Genomic DNA, 20,706 nt, shown 5'->3' with positions numbered 1-20,706 from the left:
AAATGAAGTCATGTTTATGAAAGGGTAACTCCATATATACACTAGTATGTATAAAAGGGATAACTAATAAGAACCTGCTGTATAAAAAAATAAATAAAAAGAGAAAAAAAGGGTAACTCAAGATTGGTTGGTTTGACTGATAAATAATTACTGAAAACTGCAAATAAATTTTCATTTGCCAGATGAATAAAGACCAAGGCTTATATACAAAGTAGATATAAAGCCAGCCTGCTGAGGGCAATCCTTGTAAACTGAGCACTTCAGGTACCCCAAGCAGCAACTGTTCTGGATAGTTCTCAGTAGGGAAGAGTGGTTATCAGTGAACCAAGCTAAGATTTTCCAGAGGCATTCTGGCTTTAGCTTGTGCCACTCCCATTAGTAAGACTTGTTTGTAAAGTGAGATGTGTCTGTGGCTTCTGAACCTTTGTGAAAGTAAAAATGCCAAACAATAACAGTTGTGATTCGTTCATCATCTTTTGGTCAAAGCAAATTTATATAGCATTCTCATGTTCCGTTCTAGTACGATGTTACTGTATTATTCATTGAAAAAATAAATAAACTTGAGTTGGTTTGAGTCTTGAATGAAAAAAAATCATTTATCTTAAGATAATTATTTTTAAATGTAATTGTCATGACAAAGCTTGTAGGTAGAATTACGATGATGAGACTATTGCAGTCCTTTTGTAATAAATATTTAATAAGATATGAAGTCTTCTATTGGAGGTCATTATGGCTCACTTAAGCCAAATAGATCTAATCTTTGCTATAAAAGCTACTGAATAATGAGTATTTATATGGTTTTTCCTCTGTGGGAGATGGAAAATAATGAGCAGTCAGAAGAAATATTAAGATTGTATTTTAAGGTACTACCCTTAGAATACTAATTGTTATTAGACTGATCTCAGTCTTAAGTCTTGAAAGATACTTAGGTTTACATCGCTCAGATCAGTTATTTTAAATCATTGAAGGAATTGTCTTATCCCTTTGTATTACTTAAAATATACTTCAAATATATTCAGAATACAGATTATTTCAATTTGTACTATAAAGTGCTGCATATTAACTGTATGGTATGTAAATAGAAACTTTAACTGAACACCTTCTGTGCCAGGAATAGGTTACCATATCTAGACTAATGTATTTAAATAAGTCACAGAGAGCTGGCACTCACTATGTCAGTCATATCAAGTGATCTGGTGTCTCATAGGCACGTGGTAGGAGAAACTGGTGAGTCACATCAGTGCAGAAGTCAGAACAAATGCTGCCAGTCTGAAGGCAGTCACTCCTAAGACATCTCAGCCCAGTTATGAAAAACAAGGCATTGAACTTGCTGTATAACTGTTGATAGTGAAGTTTCTTAATCTGACCTCTTTGTCTTCTCATCATTTCCCCCAAATAAGTGAATGGATAAATAAAAATCCATCTGTCTTGTATGCCAAAAACATATTCTGTTAGCCAACAACCTGGATCTAGTATTTCTGGTTTCCATGGCTTTATACTCAGTTTTGTACTAGCAGGAATGCTTTTTATTTGTTTTGCTTTCCTCTCTCCAGCCCAGTTTTTATTTCGGGGGTTGAAGGGGGTATGAGTGAGTACAGCAGCCACTTCCTGCCACTGCCAAGCTGACATGGCTGAGGCACTGGGAATTGTAGTCCAGGGCTGCATGGCTCACCTGCTCCTAGAGAGAAACACCCTGAGGACCTAGATAGATACGTGCAGAGACCTGGGGCTTTACAGGATCTCATAGAAAAGGTTTCAAGTTAGAAATAATGTAGGTGATGATGATAAAGAAACCAACTCCTTGGCCTGGTTTGAATTTTTACAAATTGTGCCCTCTGAAATTCTTTACTTTTTGCCCTAATAAAATAAGTTAATAATAAGGTAACATATATTGTGGGCAAGTTAGCAGTAGCTAATTTTTGTGACCTTAAGAAGGATTGCATTCTACCTTGTATTTTTGTCGCTGTTAGAAAAAAATTATAAATTGTTTTAAACTGAACATCATAATATATGTACACGACATAGCATTTGCCAGAGTTTCTGAAACCTCCTCCAAAAGTTGTATTTAAATGTGAGAATTGAATTGAGGGGTCAGTCTCTTGAGTCTTCACCTGCTGCTAACCCAGTGCTTTGACTGATGCCTTAAAGTACTAATTTCCAAGAAATTTGCTTTTTTCAGTATCTGTGAATATGTCAGGTTGTCAGACCCATGTCCTATATTGATTTATCTTTGTGAGACTCTAAAATAGCAAACATTTTTGCAGTAATTTCTACCACCACATTTGTAGTAATTTATTTCTTATACCACAGACATCAGTTGACAGTATTTTAAGTGGAATCCTGAAGTGTTAAGAAAAATGAAAAATATCTTAGTTTTTTAAAGATCTGTGATGCTCAAGGAATGTTACAGGTTTTTTTCTTGGTGTTTGGGTTTTGTTTTAATATTTAAGTGCGTATTTTCCTACCTAAATTGGAGAATGTGCCAAGTAACTTTATTTCTCTTTATTTTTGTAGATAGGTATAATCATCCTCATTTTTCACAGATAAGAAAATTGGGGCTCCAAAAGTTACTAAGTTAATTTGTATTTCTGACACAGCTAATTCTTGGAAACTAAACTAGGAGCACCATTAACATTTTCTGAATCCTTAGTCTAGTTATATATTCTATCATGCCTGGAAATGTGAGTAATTATTACACCTAAGCATTTAGCGGTTGAGAGGGGAGGTGGGGATTCATTCACTTGATGGTGAGGAATGTATGACAGGCGTTTGAGGACTGCTGTGGTCGTCCTTCATCTGAAAGGTGAGGACCTAGTCCAGTTCATCTTGGATCTCAGCATCCTTGGCATAGAGCAGTTCGTGGTGCTCATTGACTGTTTCAAGGAGTCCAGCCCTAAGAAGATCTGAGGGATTATTAAGACAGTCTTCATTATTCTGCGGTAAACCATGTGTGTATCTGTAGTTTTAATCCGTAGGAAACCTGCACTAACACCATGTGTTCTGTTTTCTTTATAGACTGCGAAAAGGAAGCGTGGCTACATTAAAAATAAACTAGTTTTTAAGAAAGGCAAGAAAATATCTAAGAAGACTGTCTAAATATACTGTTCTGGTTCCTAACTTGAAGCAGATGTCCTTGTGAGAACCGGTCTTTGCCTTTAGCTCATGTCATGTTTCACAGCGACGGAGGGTACAGAACCATCACTGGAACCATCACTGGTCCAGGTTAATGTACAAAACTTTCTGGCAATGCCTGATTTAAAAAATAAAATTGGCTTACTGAGAACAGCTGTTTTTGATTTGTAATGTGAAGCAAGACAGAGCACTGCTGTAAATGTCTAACAGCAGATTTTTTTTTTACTGGTACATGTTATCCTTCAAATCTGAGAATTTGGACTAATCGCACCAAAGAACCCTCTAATTTGGTCCCTGGCACATGCATACTTGTCAATGTTTTTATTCTTTTACAAGACCTGCATTTTATTTGAATTACCCAGATAGCAATACGTAAAATACGAATGACAAAATGTGATGCAAGCTTCTTGAACCAGTAAACTAGTACGGTCTGAGAAAGAGGTATTAGAAAAATAATTATACTTCCTTGAACTATATTTATTTTCATGTTTCTCCAGTGCAAAGAATGTTTCATCAAATGTACATTTTCTATTGCTTACTGTTTGCTCTGAGAAGAAGCTGCTGTTTCAAAGATGGACCTGTAACTAATCGATTCAAATAGTTTTTTTTTTTTTTATGTTGAAACATTATTGCTGCTGTTAGCAGTTGTTTTCACCAGGTACTTACAGAGCAGATCTCATACATTGTTCATTCAAGGGCTAAATTTATATCCTTTGGAAATCATGGCAACTGCACAGAATGTTGCTAATTACCAGGATGGGGTTTGGTATCTTAGTCCTGAGGTTAGCACTTTGTTTACATGCAAAAGATTAAGGAAGAAACCCTTAAAGTGGACAGGTAGCCAAAGTTCATTTTGTGTGATTCTTCAAAATGACAAAGGATTTGTAAAGTTCGCCTGGATTTCTCTCATTTTTGTAACAGTTTCATCCATCACAGTGATTTTGTCTTCTGTTCCATATTTTGTTAATCCCTTAAGCATTTGATGAAACACTCTTTAATGCTATATGCATTTTCTTACTTTTATTAAAAATGTGACAATTGTCCAAAAAATGCACTAAAATATAAATGGAGATTGAACATGTTCACTTTCCGTCTCATAGGCAACTTTATATAGACTTGAAAATTTTCTCCTGTTTAGTAAAAGTGAAAGAGAAAGGGTTTTTCCTGCCACAGGATATCTTTTTTTTATATAAACAAGCATAATTTACACCACTGCTTTTGGTGGAAAAGTGCAGAATAGTATGTAACTTTTATGAAGAAAAGTGTAATTTACAATATTCATTGAGAATGTTACTGCTGATTTTCTTTTCCAAAGTGTAGAATATTCTTTGATTTATAGAATCCATTTTTGACCCAGATGATGGTTCTTTTACGTACCAATAAAATGGTTGAACCTTTTCACAAAAAGTATAACTAAATCTGGATTTCTGATACCTTGTCATTTGGAGGATTTTATTTTACTTTGTTGCTTTAAAATTCAGTGCAGAGAAGTTGTTGACTGTAGGGAAAATAAAGTTAATTCAAATTTTGTGTTAAGCGTTGTCTTTTATACATCTTTTATTTTTGAAAGGACTAATAGTATTGAATACATACTTCTTGTTCACTTTTACAAAGGTTTTAGAGAACACGTGTAGGAAAAAAAAGTGTTAGATTAGTTCAACTTAGGTCTAAGGTCTAAGCTGAACTAATCTATTATTTATTTTGCCTTCCTTTCCACCCCAGAGTGAAAATTTCATTTTGACTTTTTATGGGTGAGTGAGGGGAAGACACCTAGCCAAATAAGAATTTAATCTCCATGTAAATGAGGCTAGGACTCTTAACAAAAAAGCCCTGCTCTGTAAAGTTGCGATATTTAATCAGCCAAGTCTTACATAATTTTCTCATTAAGAGCAGGAATGATCTCTCACCTTTTCCAGTTTTAGGGAACCCCATTTTGGTTCAGTGGATTGCCTCAGCAAAAACTATATTGTAACCACACTTGAGATTTTATTGTAGCAGAAAAGTGAAATTATAGACAGTAAAATAGCTTTTATTTTTATTCCACATCTTAGAATTGAACAAGCTGAGTGCTTTGTAGTATAAATAAGGCAGTGAGGCAGCAAGTCCAAAGATAAATTCATTTTTCAAACTTAACGTCCTTACCTACTTACTTGAGTTTGCATTTGTAGATTTTTAACTTCGAGTCCCCAGGCCATGACCAAAAGGCCAGAGAACTAGATGGTGTAAAAGCAGCCTATAGGGTATTATCGTTTCCATAGCTTAAGGTCATAAGATTATGAAATCTGGAGCCTCTGCACACTTTTTAAAAATTGTTGTGCAACCCTCTCCAGAATTTCCTCCTTTGGAATGGGTGCTGCTTGATGTGGGTGCTGTCAGACCCCCTGCCTTGTTACCCAGGCCTCACTGAGGTAGGTGGAGTCATGAATGAATGTAGAAACAGCCGTCTGTTAGAAATGGCAGGTGTCTGAAATGAAAAAGTAATCCTTCTTTTGGTGTGAGGTGTGACACTGGGAAGACAGAAATGTACATCTTAGCAAATTACCACAAGACAAGCAACTTTGTAACCACAACTCAGATCAAGAGAACAACACTGCCAGGACTCCAGAAGCTTCCTCATGCTCCCACTTGGTCACTGGCCTGTCCTACTTGCCCCTCTAGGAGGTAATCAGTCTCCTAGGTTTTACGGTAATTTCTGTTTCTAAACATATTTAATTGTACATGTTCTTTGAACAATAAAATGGAATCAAGGTATGTATTTTTTTAATTTAGCTGCTTTTGCTTAGTGTTTATGAAATTCTAAATGTTGCATGCAGCTGTAGATTTATTTTCATTGATGTATAGTATTCCTGTGTATGTGTATCTCCCCCCCACACACTCCATTCTATTGATAGATATTTGTGTTGTTTCCAGTTGGAGGATATTACAGTTAAGGCTATAGGAATTTTCTTTTACACCTCACGTGGAGCTTACATGCACACATATTAGTGGGTATTTACCTAATAAACTAGAATTGCTGGGTAGGGTATGAAGGTTCTTGTTACTCCCACATCCTAATCAGCTCTTGTCAGGCCTTTTAATGTTGCCTTTATGGTGGGTGAATGATGGTTTTCCATTGTGGTTTAGTTTGCCATTTCCAGGTTGCTAATGAGGTTGGTCATTTGGCAATCCCCTTTTTCTAAGGATTTGGTTTTTCTTTTTTTTATTATTGTATTAGTAGGAGTTGTTTACATATCCTGTATATAACCTCTTCATCATTTGTGTTGCAAACTGCCTAGGAATTCATTATTTTAATGTTGTATTTTTCAGTCTTCCATGTGCCTGTTGCTTTCTGTGTGCCTTGTTTAATAATATTTTCCTAACCTGCGGTGTGAAGATAGTCTCTTGTATTCTCTTCCAGGAAATATATTGTTTTATCTTTTATACTTAGGTTTGCATCTGCCCGGAATTCATTTGTTGAGTACAGTGTGAATTGTTTGGGTTTTGTTTTGGGTTCATTAGGTTTTTGGTTGTTTTTTTTTTCCATATGCAAATCTAATTGTGCACCAGTTATTGAAAAGACTGTCCTTTTCCTAAAGTTCTGCAGTTCTCCTTTTGCAGTAAATCCATACATGAATCTATTTCTGGGCTGTATGTTATATTCCATAGATTTCTTACCTTTCTGTATTGATTTAATGTGCTTTAAGATAATATGGTAATGTCTCCCATCCCCACCTTCTCAGACTTTGTTTGGCTATTTCTGGCCCTTTGTTTCTCCATATAAATTTTAGAACCAGTTTATTAAATAACACCAAAAAAGAAAAAAAAAGAAAAACCTTGTTGGGCTCTTGACTGGGCATTAGGCATTGAAACTATAGATGAATTTAGGAAAATTTAACACCTTTGAAATACTGAGTCTTCTGTCTGTGAACATGGCACGTCCTTCAATTTATATAGGTCTGGGTCATCTTTAATATCTGTATTGTAGTTTTTCAATAGGTCTTGCACATTTTCATAAGTTTTATTACAAGGTATATTTTTTGATAAATACTGTCTTATAAAATTTTATTTTCCAATTGTCAGTATATAGAACATTTGGTTTTATATGTTGAAATTGTACTGAACAACCTGTTAAACTCATCCTAATAATTCATTCAGATTATTATAAACATATGTCCTCATAATTAGGGAATAATGGCAGTTTTATTTCTCCTTTTCTAGTGGTTATACATTTGATTTTCTTGCCTTTGCTGCACTGGTCAGGATATCCAGCATAGTACTGCATGGAAAAGATAACATGTTTGTCTTGCTCCTGTCTCACACAGAAAGTTTTCAATATTTTTCCTTTAAATATGTTTACTGTAGTTTTCTTTAGGTATCTTTGATCGGATTGAGTACATATCTGTCCCAATTTCCTGAGTTATCATGAATGAGTTTTGTTTTATCAGGTGATTTTTTCCTTTATTAAGATGATCCTGATTTTTCTCCTTTATTCTGTTAATAGTGAATTACAGAGACTTTCTGTTTACATTGTTGAACTAAATTTGCATTCCTGGAATAATGATTATTTCTGGTTTTCTTTTTTCTTGTTGCATCCCTATTTCTGTCTCTTCTCTCTCATTACCTTGCTTCTCATTTTCCTTCAGTTTTTTATCAAAGACCAGCTTATGGCTTTGTTGACATTTTCTACAGTGTGTTTTTATTTCATTGGTGTTAATTTACTTCTGTTTGCTTGCAAGAGAGTCGTTCTTTTTACCTTAGTGTGATACGTGAATGTAAAGTTATAAATTTACTCCAATCATAGTGTTTCATTCTCCCAAGTTTTGATGTGAACTGTCATTGAGTTTAATGCATAATTTGTGTACTTTCTTCTTTGAACCATGGGTTATATAGATGTACATTTCTTGATTTTCAAATACTGTTTTTTTAATTATCCTTTTATTATCAATTTCTACCTTAATTGTATTGTAATCATTACTCTGATTTTAATCCTTTGAAGATGTTTGCAGTTTGCTCTGGTCCAGAGTGCTTGTGTGTAAAATCTCCCTGAAGCTTGTTCTGTTATTTGCTGAGAAGGATGTATTGAAATTGTATACTGTTATAGGTTTGCCCTCTTTGAACTGTTTATTTTTTTTATGTTTGAACCCAGATTATTAGGTGTATATATATTTAGAACTTTTAATGGTGAATTGAACCTTCAATTTTGGGGGAAATATCAGGATTTATTTTCAGTAATGCTTTTTGTGAAAGCCTATTTTGTCTGATTACTAAGTTATATATCAACTTTCTTAAGATGTTTGCATGATGTATCTTTTTAATCCTTCTAGTGTACCCTATTTTGGATTTGTTGGGCTTTCAGCCTTGTAGCTTGTTGGTTTTCATCATTTTTTTTAAGTTCCCAAATCATCTCTTTCAATCTCTTTCAATATTGTTTCTGCCCCATGCTCTTTGCTCTCCAAGACTCCAATTGAACATAGTTAATTAAGCCTTCCTTATTGGCTCTCTCCTTTTGCCTCTCCATTCTGTGTATTTTCTCAATGCAACTCTCTCATCAGTTTTATGGCTAATCTGTTCTTAAACCCATCCACTGAGTTCTTTGTACTTACTGTTTTTCAATTTTGGAGTTTATCTTTCTTCCCAGGCCAAATCTGTTTCTTTTTATGGTTTACAGCTGACCCACTGACAGTCCTTTATTTAACATAATGAGCATAGTTATTTTATTATTTTAAAGTGTGTTTGATAATCCACTAACTCAGCTCTTGTGGGTTTTGTTTCTGGTGTGTGTTTCCTCCTAATGTGTGGAGGAGAGAGGGGGAAGATTGTGTGCTCTGGACACATATTTAAGAAATTGTTTAAGTGAGTTTAGGCCTAGGATATTTTCCTTTCTAGAAGATTTTGTTTCTGCTAGGTACCTAGTGAAACTAGCAAGCCAGAGTCACATTAATCGAATTTAAGGGATGCTATATGATACACAGAGCTAGCCTGCCATCACTGTGAGGACTGGTTCATTATTCCCAGGCTGAAACCCTGCAAGGACTTCATCCATGCGGTTTCAATACCAACATTTGTCCTCCTAGTTCTACAAGGTTACTGAAATTGCAGTTCAGTCTGCCAATTTCCAGGGGGAAATGGCCTCAAATGCCAAGCTTTTCTCTCAGGATTTGCATCTTCTCCTGGGTTCTGGCGTGGTGATAATGTCTTGGTTCTGTGAAGTCTTAAAACAGGTGTTATTTCTTGTCCAGCTTTACTACTTGTCCTTAGCCAAAGGGTTGGTCCAAACTCCCCCAGTCCACTACTGTCAGAAGCTGAATATTAGAAACAAAGTTACCTGTGGTCCTTTGGATCCTAAAACAGATATAGTATTTTTCTTAACAACATTTTCACCTCTCTTGCTGTGTAACAGCTAGACTTTGGCAATCCAAATTTTGTGCATCCCATAGATAGTCACAATCTCAGTATTTTATTTACTTGGAGAATATGGAATATTCTTGGAGAGTCATCTTATTTTAAAATCCTGGTGACAGGTTGATTAGAGTACCAAGTGTCTGCTTTTGTTGAATTGGGTTTCAGTGAAAGCTGAAGCTAATGAGATTGAATGAAAACTCAAGATCAAGTGGCAGCCAGACTGACTGTGCTAACAGTGCATTGTAACCTCAGCACACTATCATAATTATTCAAACAAGCCAGATGATAAATAAATGAAACATCATCTCTCTCTTCTAACAAAACTAAATTAACATGAATCAGAGCTCAGGCTTGTATCCTGCTGAAGGAAAAAATATATACTTTGTATCTTTTAATATATATTATATATAAACATATAATCTATGTTTGTTTTTTAAAATGTTTTTATGGCCCTGCCCTAGCTATTTATGAGGGAGGTGGGCACTAGTCAAGCTTCTGTTACCTCCCTTCTGCCAGGAATATGAAAAACACACTTGTCAGTGAGCAAACCTCCCACTTCGTATCTTTGGTCTACACATAATTAACTTTTAGGTCTGTAATCTGTTGATTTAATTTTTGTGTATGATGAGGTGTGAGTTTTATTTATCCGGTTGGGCCAACACCATTTGTTGAAAAGACCTATCTCTCCCATTTAATTGGCCTTTGTAGAAAATAAACTGACCAAAATTCTCTGTTTTGTTTCATTGATCTGTGTGTGTCCTCAACACCAATATCACACTGATTAACTGTAGCTTTTCAGTAAGTCAAGTCTTGAACTCAACTCAGGTAATGTGAGTTCTACACCTTTGTTCAATGACTTTTAATATTTACCCTGAGACCACAGGCATACACTGGGTATCTTGGGGAAATGAGGATGTGTTGTCACCCAACCTGCAGCTGACATAGGATTAATATCTGGACTGGGTAAAGAACGCTTAGGAAAAAACACAGATGATTTTTGATTAGTCCTTAACAGAAGAAACCAAATAGGAAATAAATATATGAAAAGGAACATACCCACCAGGGTTAGCTAAAATGTGCAAATAAGTGAGAGGATGTACAAAAACGTGTATATTGCTGGTGAGAACTTAACTGCTCAGCATTAGCTGATGCAAGTGAAGATGCATATCCCCTTGTCCCAGCAATTCTAAGTCTGTCAGAAGTAGCTAAGATAAACATTGATAGCAGTATGTTCATATAATGGAATAGTATTAAAGGAAAAAGAATGAACTACATTCATAAGGAATAACTTTGGTGATCTTAAAAACAATTTGAGTTAAAAAGCCAGACCAAAGGATATATATAACATGATTCCAGTTATATACAGTTCAAAAACGGGCAACTATGTATCATTTAGGGATGTATACATTGTTAAAGCTATAAAGCAAACCAGGCTGTGATTCACCCACAAAGTTGGATTAATGGTCAACTTTGTGGGGGTAGAGGGAGAATAATGGGGAATTTGACTAGGAACATGTAAGAACGTTTTGGAGTGATAGCAATGTTTCTTTGGAGTTGGATTGTGGTTACATGTGTCTGCTTCTACTTTAAAATAATTCATTACACTGCACACTAGATTTTTTGCACTGTGCTTATAACACACACGAGAGCAAGGTTGCAGACTGGGAAGCTCCAGGCCATCATTCCTTCATGGAAACACTCAAAATAACAACAAACTAGAGACTGGCTAAAATACCATTATAAGGGCTCTGGAAAACAATCACTGGTCTACAACACTGAACGAATGCCCAATCAAGAAAAAGTCACATTAAAAATATGAAACAGTGCTTTTAGTCACCTTGGCCCCACCTCTCCACAGTGGCATGGTTGAGAGAAAGCAGCAGCCCAGCTCTCAGTGACCTCTCCTAAATTGGAGGGAACAAAGCCAAACTCACCTGCAAAATTCTGATGTGTCTAGGACTGCCTGAAGAAAAAAAAACAACTTTTCACCTAACTTAGTCTCAGGGAAAAGTAGTATAGCTGGGGAAAGCTACAGAAAGAGGGAGGCACTGCTCATAAAATTAGAACAAAAAATGTTTAAATTTGTATGGAGACGCAAGAGACCCCAAATAGCCAAAGCAAACTTGAGAAAGAAAAATGGAGCTGGAGGAATCAGGCTCCCTGACTTCAGACTATACTACAGTTACAGTCATCAAAACAGTATGGTACTGGCACAAAAACAAATATCAATGGAACAGAATAGGAAGCCCAGAAATAAACCCATGCACCTATGGTCAATTAATCTACGACAAAGGAGGCAAGGCTACACAATGACAGTCTCTTCATTAAATGGTGCTGGGGAAACTGGACAGCTACATGTAAAACAATAAAATTAGAACATTCTTTAACACCATACACAAAAACTCAAAATGGATTAAAGCTCTAAATGTAAGAAAGACCTGATACTATACAACTGAGAGGAAAACAAAGGAAGAACACTCTGACATAAATCACAGCAATATCTTTTTCAAGCCAGCTCCTAGAATAATGGAAATAAAAACAAAAATAAACAAATGGGACCTAATTAAACTCGAAAGCTTTTGCACAGCAAAGGAAACCATAAACAAAACGAAAAGACAACACCCAGAATGGGAGAAAATACTTGCAAATGATATGAGAGATAAATCTCCAAAATCTACAAACAGCCCACGCAGCTCAATATCAACAAAACACAATCAAAAAATGGGCAAAAGACCTAAATAGACACTTCTGCATAGAAGACATACAGATGGCCAAGAGGCACATGAAAAGATACTCAACATTGCTAATTATTAGAGAAAAGCAAATCAAAACTACAATATCACCTCACCAGTCAGAATGGCCATCATCAAAAAGTCTACAAACAATAAATGCTGGAGAGAATATGGAGAAAAGGGAACCTTCCTACAGTGTTGATGGGAATGTAAATTGGTACAACCACTATGGAGAAGAAGGTTCCTCAAAAAACTAAAAATAGAGTTGCCATATGATCCAGCAATAACACTCCTGGTTGTATATCCGGAGAAAACTCTAATTCAAAAAGATACATGCACTCCAATGTTCATAAAGAAGATGTGGTACATATATACAATGGAATACTACTCAGCCATAAAAAAGAATGAAATAATGCCATTTGCAGCAACATGGATGGACCTGGAGATGATCATACTAAGCGAAGGAAGGCAGAGAAAGAATAAATATGATATCGCTTATATGAAAAACCCCCCCAAAAAATACAAATGAACTTCTGTATGAAACAGATTCACAGACTTAGAAAACAAACATGGTTACCAAAGGGAAAAAGCAGGGGGAATATATTGGGAGTTTGGGATTGACAGATACACACTACTATATTTAGAAGGGATGACCAACGGGGACCTACTTCACAGCAAAGGAACTCTGCTAGATGTTGTATAATAATCTAGATGGGAAAAGAATTTGAAAAGGAATAGATATATGTATATGTATAACTGAATCACTTTGCTGTACACCTGAAACTAACACAACATTATTAATCAGCTATACTCCAATTAAAAAGAAGAAAAAGAAGGCTGCAGGGAGACTACAGACCTGGAGATGCCTGGGCAAGAAATTATGGATAGAGGAACAAGAGAATATCTAAGGTCCTGAGAAGAAGCTAAAGGGAAACTCTCTGAAGAATTAAGACATGTAAAAAATAGTCATGTGTAAGGGGGGATCAAAAACGGCACACAGCCCCAGGCAAGACACATGTCCAGAACAGACCTTAGAGAACCTTAAGCCTCCAAGCTGGGCTGATCCCAAGGCTCAGACACCTTGCACATCAGTGAAGGTCTTCCCTGGGGTGCAGCAATGAAAACACTGGGAGAGATGGTTATTTTTTCAAATGCCCAATTTCCAACAAAATATCACAAGGCATACAAAAAAAAAAAAAAAAAAAACCATGGCCCATGCAGAGGAAGAAAATAATGTAACAGCAACCATCCTTAAGAAATAGGCATCAGATGTATTAGACAAAAACTTTAAACCAACTGTCTTAAATATGCTCACAGAAATAAAACACAAAGGACTAAAGTAACTCAAGAAAACACACAATTATAGTATCAACTAAGATAGAAATTATCTTTTTAGAAAAAATCAAATTCTGGAACTGAAATAAGATGAAAAGTTGGGTAGAGTGCTTTAACAGGAAGAAGAAAACGTCATGAAGACAGGTCCACTGAAGTTATTAGCCCTCAAGAGACAAAAAGACAAAAAACTGCAGAAATGTGAAAAGAGCCCACAGGACACCATTAAATGGACTGATATACATTATGGGAGTCCCAGAAGGAAGAGAGAGAAGTGGCCCATGTGATTTGAAGAAATAATGGCAGAAAACTTCCCAAATTTGATAAAAGACATGACTACAAATTCAAGGAACTCAACAAATGTCAAGTATGTTAAACCCAAAGGAACCCACAGACCACACTGAGACACCTTATAATCAAACTGTTGAAAGCCAAAAGCTAAGAAAATCTTGAAAGCAGCAAGAGAAAAGTGACTTGTCACATAAAAGCCATCCTCAGTAAGATTATCAGTGGATTTCTCAGAAAATTTGAAGGCCATGAGGCAGTAGGAATAGACATTTCAAGTGCTGAAAGAAAAAAAAATGTAAACCAAGAATTCTATACCTTTCAACACTGCCCTTCAAAAGTGAAGGAGAGGGCTTCCCTGGTGGCGCAGTGGTTGAGAGTCCGCCTGCCGATGCAGGGGATATGGGTTCGTGCCCCAGTCCAGGAAGATCCCACATGCCGCGGAGCGGCTGGGCCCGTGAGCCATGGCCGCTGAGCCTGCGCGTCCGGAACCTGTGCTCCACAACGGGAGGGGCCACAACAGTGAGAGGCCCATGTACCGCAAAAAAAAAAAAAAATGAAGGAGAAATTAAGAGCTTTCCGGATAAACAAAAGCTGAGAGAGTTTATTACCACTACACAAGGTCATTCTTTAAGTTAAAATGAAAAGCTTTAGACAATAACTCAAAACTATAAAAATATAAAGGTAAATACATGGAGAAATATGAAAACCAATACAATTTTGTATAATTTTATAACTTATTCTATGTGATTTAAAAGGCAGGCACATAAAAATAACCATAGACCTGTTAATGGGTACACAATATATAAAAATGTAATTTGTGACATCAACAAAAAGGGGTGAAGCTGTAAAGGATTCGTGTTTTTATGTGATTGAAGTTAAGCTGGTATTAATTTAAAATAGATTGTTATAACTTTAGGATGTTATGTGTAATCCCTCTAATAACCACAAGTGAAATGATTATAGAATAAAGACAAAAGAAAATGAGAGGGAATCAAAATGTATCACTAGAAAAAAATCAACTAAATTCAAAGGAAGACTATAATGAAGGAAATGCAGGAAAATAAAGCTATAAGACACACAGCAAACAAATAAAATGGCAAAAGTAAGTCCTTATCAGTAATTACTTTAAATGTAAATAGGTTAAATTCTCCAGTCAAAAGATATAAACTGGCAGAATGGATTTTAAAACAAGGTCCAACTATACGCTCTCTATAAGAGACTCACTTTAGATCTAAGAACATGGTGTACATTCAAAGTCAAAGGATGGGGAAAATATTTCATGCAAAGAGTGACCAAGGAGAGCAAGGGTGATTATATTAACATCAGGCAAACTAAACTTTAACTCAAAAACTTACAAGACGCAGGGACAGTATATATTGATAAAATAATCAATTCACTAAGAAGATATAACTATTATAACCATACATCCACCAAACATCAAAGCTCCAAAATGTATGAAGCAAACATTTACAGAATTGAAGGGGAAATAGCTCTACAATAATAGTAGGAGATTTCAATACCCCACTATCAATAGATAAAAACAACAAGACAGGATCAATAAAGAAATAGAAGACTTGAACATCACTGTAGGCCAAATGGACTTAACATACACACACAGATCACTCCACCAAACAGCAGCAGAATACACATTTTTCTCAAGCGTGCATGGGACATTCTCCAGGACAGACCCTATGTTAGCCGACAGAACAGTAAATTTTAAGACTGAAATCATACAAAGTATTTTTTCCTATCAGAGTGCACTTAAATTAGAAATCAATAGTGGAAGGAAAACTGAGAAATCCACTGATATGTGGAAATTAAACAACATACTCTTAACCAATGGATCAAAGAAGAAATCACAAGAGAAATTAGAACTTATCTAAAGACAAATGAAAATAAAAACACATAGCAAAATGTACGGGATGCTGCAAAAAGCAGTGTTAAGGGGAAATATATAGCTATGATTACTTACATTTGCAAAGCTCACAAATCAACAACCTTTGAACCTTAAGAAACAAATGAGCTAAACAAAATTAAACCCACAGCTAACAGAAGGAAATAAAAGATTAGCACAGAGGTAAATAAAGTAGAGAAAACAGACAAAGTCTCACACTTCCTGATTTCAAAACTTACTGCAAAAGTAATCAAAACTGTGGTACTGGCATAAAATCACACATAGACCAATGGAATAGACTAGGGAGTCCAGGGATTGTCAAATGTTTTTTGAAAAGACAACCATTCAATGGGGAAAAGAGTCTTTTCAACAAATGGTCCTAGGAAAACAGTATACCGATATGCAAAGTAATAAAGTTGGACACTTACCTAACACCATATACAAAAATTCACTTAAACTGGATCAAAAACCTAAACATCAGAGCTAAAACTGAAACTCTTCAAAGAAAACATAGGGGGAAATCTCCATGAAATTGGATTTGGCAATAATTTCTTGGCTATGACAACAAAAGCACAAGCTATTAAAAAAAATGGACTTCATCAAAGTTAAGTACTTTTGTATATCAAAGGACACTATCAACAGTGAAAAAGCAACCCACAGAACTGGAGAAAATAATCTGCAAATCATATATATATATGGAACTCCTACAACTCAACACATAAAGCAACCCAATCAGAAAATGTGCAAAGGACTTGAATCGACATTTCTCCAAAGAAGATCTACAAATGGCCAATAAACACATCACTAATCATTAGAGGAATGCAAATTAAAGCCACAATGAGATAGCTTTCACACCCATTAGGATGATTGTTGTAAAAACAAACAAAAAAGAGAAAATAACAAGTGTTGGGGAGGATATGGAGGAAATCAAACCCTTGTGCATTGCTGGTGGGATTGCCAAATGGTGTACTCACTGTAGAAAACAGTATGGCAGGTCCTCAAAAAATTAAACGTGGAATTTTCATATGATACAACACTATACACACACACACACACACACACCCCTGAAAGAATTAAAAGGACTCAGAGATACTTGCACTCCCATGCGCATTGCATTATTCACAGTAGCCAAAAGATGGAAACCACCCAAATGTTCATTGACAGGTAAACAAAATGTGTGTGTGTGTGTGTGTGTGTGTGTGTGTGTGTGTATATATATATATTCCTCTTAGAGGAAAACATAGGAAGAACACTCTCTGACATAAATCACAGCAAGATCTTTTTTGATCCACCTCCTAGAGTAATGGAAATAAAAACAAAAATAAACAAATGGGACCTATTGAAACTTAAAAGCTTTTGCAAAGCAAAGGAAACCTCAAACAAGACGAAAAGACAACCCTCAGAATGGGAAAAAATATTTGCAAACGAATCAACGGATAATGGATTAATCTCCAAAATGTATAAACAGCTCATGCAGCTCAATATTAAAAAAACAAACAACCCAATCCAAAAATGGGCAGAAGACCTAAATAGACATTTCTCCAAAGAAGACATACAGATGGCCAAGAAGCACATGAAAAGCTGCTCAACATCACTAATTATTAGAGAAATGCAAATCAAAAGTTCAATGAGGTATCACCTCACACCAGTTAGAATGGGCATCATCAGAAAATCTACAAACAACAAAGGAGAGGGTGTGGAGAAAAAGGAACCCTCTTGCACTGTTGGAGGGAATGTAAATTGATACAGCCACTATGGAGAACAGTATGGAGGTTTCTTAAAAACTAAAAATAGAACTACCATACAACCCAGCAATCCCACTACTGGGCGTATACCCTGAGAAGACCATAATTCAAAAAGACACATGTACCCCAATGTTCATTGCAGCACTGTTTACAATAGCTAGGTCATGGAAGCAACCTAAATGCCCATCAACAGACAAATGGATAAAGAAGATGTGGTACAAATATACAATGGAATATTACTCAGCCATAAAAAGGAATGAAATTGGGTCATTTGTAGAGACGTGGATGGACCTAGAGACTGTCATACAGACTGAAGTAAGTTAGAAAGAGAAAAACAAATATCGTATATTAATGCATATATGTGGAACCTAGAAAAATGGTACAGTTGAACCAGTTTGCAGGGCAGAAATAGAGACACAGATGTAGAGAACAAATGTATGGACCCCAAGGGGGGATACTGGCAGGTGTGTGTGTGTGTGTGTGTGTGGTGAATTGGGAGATTGGGATTGACATATATACACTAATATGTATAAAATGGATAACTAATAAGAACCTGCTGTGTAAAAAAATAAAATAAAAATTAAAAAAAAAAAAAGCCAAGAGGATGATTACTCCAGGAGTCAAGACAGTGTTACCTCTGAGGTCCAGGAGCAGAATTTTGTAGGGGCACAATTTTCTCGGGGCACAAAGGTGGCTTTTAAGGTAATGAACAAACAGGTTTCTTTCCCTAAGCAGTGGGTACATGGGTGTTTATAATTATTCTTGGAACAGTATTATGTTTCATGTACATCTTTTTTATAAGATATTTCACAATTTTTAAAAAGGCAAGATGAACCCCCCCCCCAAAAAAAAAGTGACCCTTCTCCATTTTTTACTACCCAGATGGTTTATACTCTGGTATAAGACTGGAAAATCTAAAAACACCACAGTGATTACTTTTCGGTCTTCTCACTGAGGATTTTCTTCTCAAAGTAGCGTCTATTCCACTTTCCCTCTCAGAAATAAAATAGTTCCAAACACTTTACTCTCCCGGATGTTTTAAGACGATGGAGTGGAACAAACTTACATTATGGTTTTGCCTGGTAAGTCACTTCTCTCAAAACAAGACTATTCACTAGATGTGACCTTATGACTCTCAAAACAAGACTATTCACTAGATGTGACCTTATGACCTTGTCACAAAATATCCATACATGATGTTTTGATGAAAATATGACTGCTGTTCACATCAAATTAACACTAATCAATAAAATTTGAGTTCATTCAGAGCCACCAATTCCAACAGAACTTCGGAATCCCTAAAAATAAAATACAGACACACAGATAAGTATAGTATTTAATCGAAATATATTTGTCTAATATCTACAAAGTGTGAACAATTGGTCTTAAGAAAGCAGACAAAAGGCACAAAATTAGTATTACTACAGAGAAGCATTCATGCTACTGGATTGTATAAATATTCTCATTAGAGTGGCACAGTAAAAAATAAATTAAGCATTGAGCAAAGATCAAATACTTCATTTTCTCCTTGCTTTATATTCTGGTCATGTCTTGACCTCATTTGTAAAGGCTGAAGACTGAAATTGAACTGAAACCATGAAACACTTATGCAGGCTTTATGGATGTTTTAATCACAGTGGTTTCCTTGCAGAATTCGGGTCAAACAAGAGGTGCACTTCAAAAAAAATCCACAGGATATTCTTTTATCTTTCCCCAAACGAAATATAAGATTGAGGCTGTGGTGGTGCATGTGTGTATATGCATGCGTGTATTTCATTTCTAAAGCCCTTTTTTCAAGATAAAAGTATTGCAGTCTCCATATGACTTGTTTTCTACCATGAAAGAAGCAGCTTCTGAAAATTGTATGACTAGAGCTTTGAGCATGAGAAATTATCAGAAAGCTTCTGGGGCAAGGAGATGGGAGGAATATTCCAAGGTAGGCCTGGCTCTAGGCTCTCCCAGGGGTGCTCCATCCTGGAAGACTCTGGCATAAACCTTTATTAACAGCTTCCTGCCCGCTCCCCATCCAGCAGGAAATGGCAGTTGATCTGTCTTGCATATGGACAAACAAACGTTGACTTGGGAGGGGAGTGGGAAGCACAGCGATAATTCTGAAATGACAGCCACCTCCTACCAGACGCACAGCAGTAGGGCCACGCCAGTTCACCCTTGTTTGGACAGGAGTTGTCAGTTGGAGAATACTTTGTGAGTGCAAAAGTATTTGGCAAAGTGAAAAGTAGAAAACTCCAAACCTCATTGATAAAAAGGAGCTCATAATTACCCACTTCAGTATTGGTAAGTGCACTATTTACATGTGTAATAATATCCAGCAGACACAGCGCATGCGTGTGAACATACAGTGTGCCGAGAGCTTGCACACAGACGTGTGTGCACACGCATGCCCCAAATGGCTCTTGAGTAAATTCAATCCCATAGTAGAGTCTGGGGGTGCATTCTTCACAGTACGTAATTTCTCTCTCAGGTACCATGTCTTGAATGCTATCAAGAGGTCTCAGGGAATACCAGCAGAACCTTGATACTGTACCACTTTAATTCCTACAAAAACAGGACCATTTCTGAAAGCTCTGCATCTCCACCCATTAGTGTGCCTTCCAAAGTGGATTGAAGTATACCCAGCCGTCACCCTGCAAGAGAGAGGAGGACACATCATTACATGGAGACCTGTCGGCGAGGCAAGGGGAGAAGCAGGGGTATCCCCTGCTGCGCTAGTTCCACACAGTACCATGCAGTGCTGGTTACCATCTATCTGTTCAGGACCACCAACCTGTGTGCCGGCCTCTCCTGATGTCTCACAGCCAAGCCATGCTGGTGGTCTCACCACCCCTCCTCAGCCCGGCTGCTGTTTAGAGCCCACGGGATCTTCGTGTCTGGCATTTTGGGAGGAAACCCCACAAAATGACCAAAGTGACGAGGGGAGGGCTTTGTTGGTTTACATCAAGGAAGATTAGTTGGCCAAAAAAAAAAGGCCTTTGAAACAGGGGGACAGGAGAAAAAGGAGGGTAGTTGGACAAAGAGGGAAAAGACAAGGGCCTGAATAGGAGGAATCGGCCCAAACCAGTGATTTTTACCACCCACCATCCTGGAGGGGAGTGCCTAACAAAGGGCGCACGCAAGGCAGCAGTCAAAAGACGTCAGCACACACAGGAGAGGACACCAGTCAAATACCAGGGAGAAAAAGGCA

General features: G+C 36.6%; 2 protein-coding genes across 3 annotated transcripts in view; one reads left to right on the top strand and one right to left on the bottom strand.

Annotated features, from left to right (window-relative positions):
* Positions 1–4,668, top strand: part of STT3B (STT3 oligosaccharyltransferase complex catalytic subunit B) — a 100,771-nt gene extending 96,103 nt beyond the window's left edge. The window contains exon 16 of the mRNA XM_081246969.1: positions 3,016–4,668. Within this exon, the coding sequence (XP_081103095.1) occupies positions 3,016–3,096 (81 nt within the window). The 3' untranslated portion in view covers positions 3,097–4,668. The remainder of the gene's footprint in view (positions 1–3,015) is intronic.
* A 14,166-nt stretch (positions 4,669–18,834) lies between these two features.
* Positions 18,835–20,706, bottom strand: part of OSBPL10 (oxysterol binding protein like 10) — a 290,264-nt gene continuing 288,392 nt past the window's right edge. For both annotated transcript variants that reach the window (XM_081246970.1, XM_081246971.1), the window contains one exon: positions 18,835–20,149. In XM_081246970.1, the coding sequence (XP_081103096.1) occupies positions 20,105–20,149 (45 nt within the window). In that variant the 3' untranslated portion in view covers positions 18,835–20,104. The remainder of the gene's footprint in view (positions 20,150–20,706) is intronic.

The sequence above is a fragment of the Mesoplodon bidens genome, assembly GCF_964165515.1.
Source record: "Mesoplodon bidens genome assembly, chromosome: 10".
Lineage (NCBI taxonomy): Eukaryota > Metazoa > Chordata > Mammalia > Artiodactyla > Ziphiidae > Mesoplodon > Mesoplodon bidens.
This window is presented reverse-complemented; position numbering and strand designations above follow the sequence as displayed.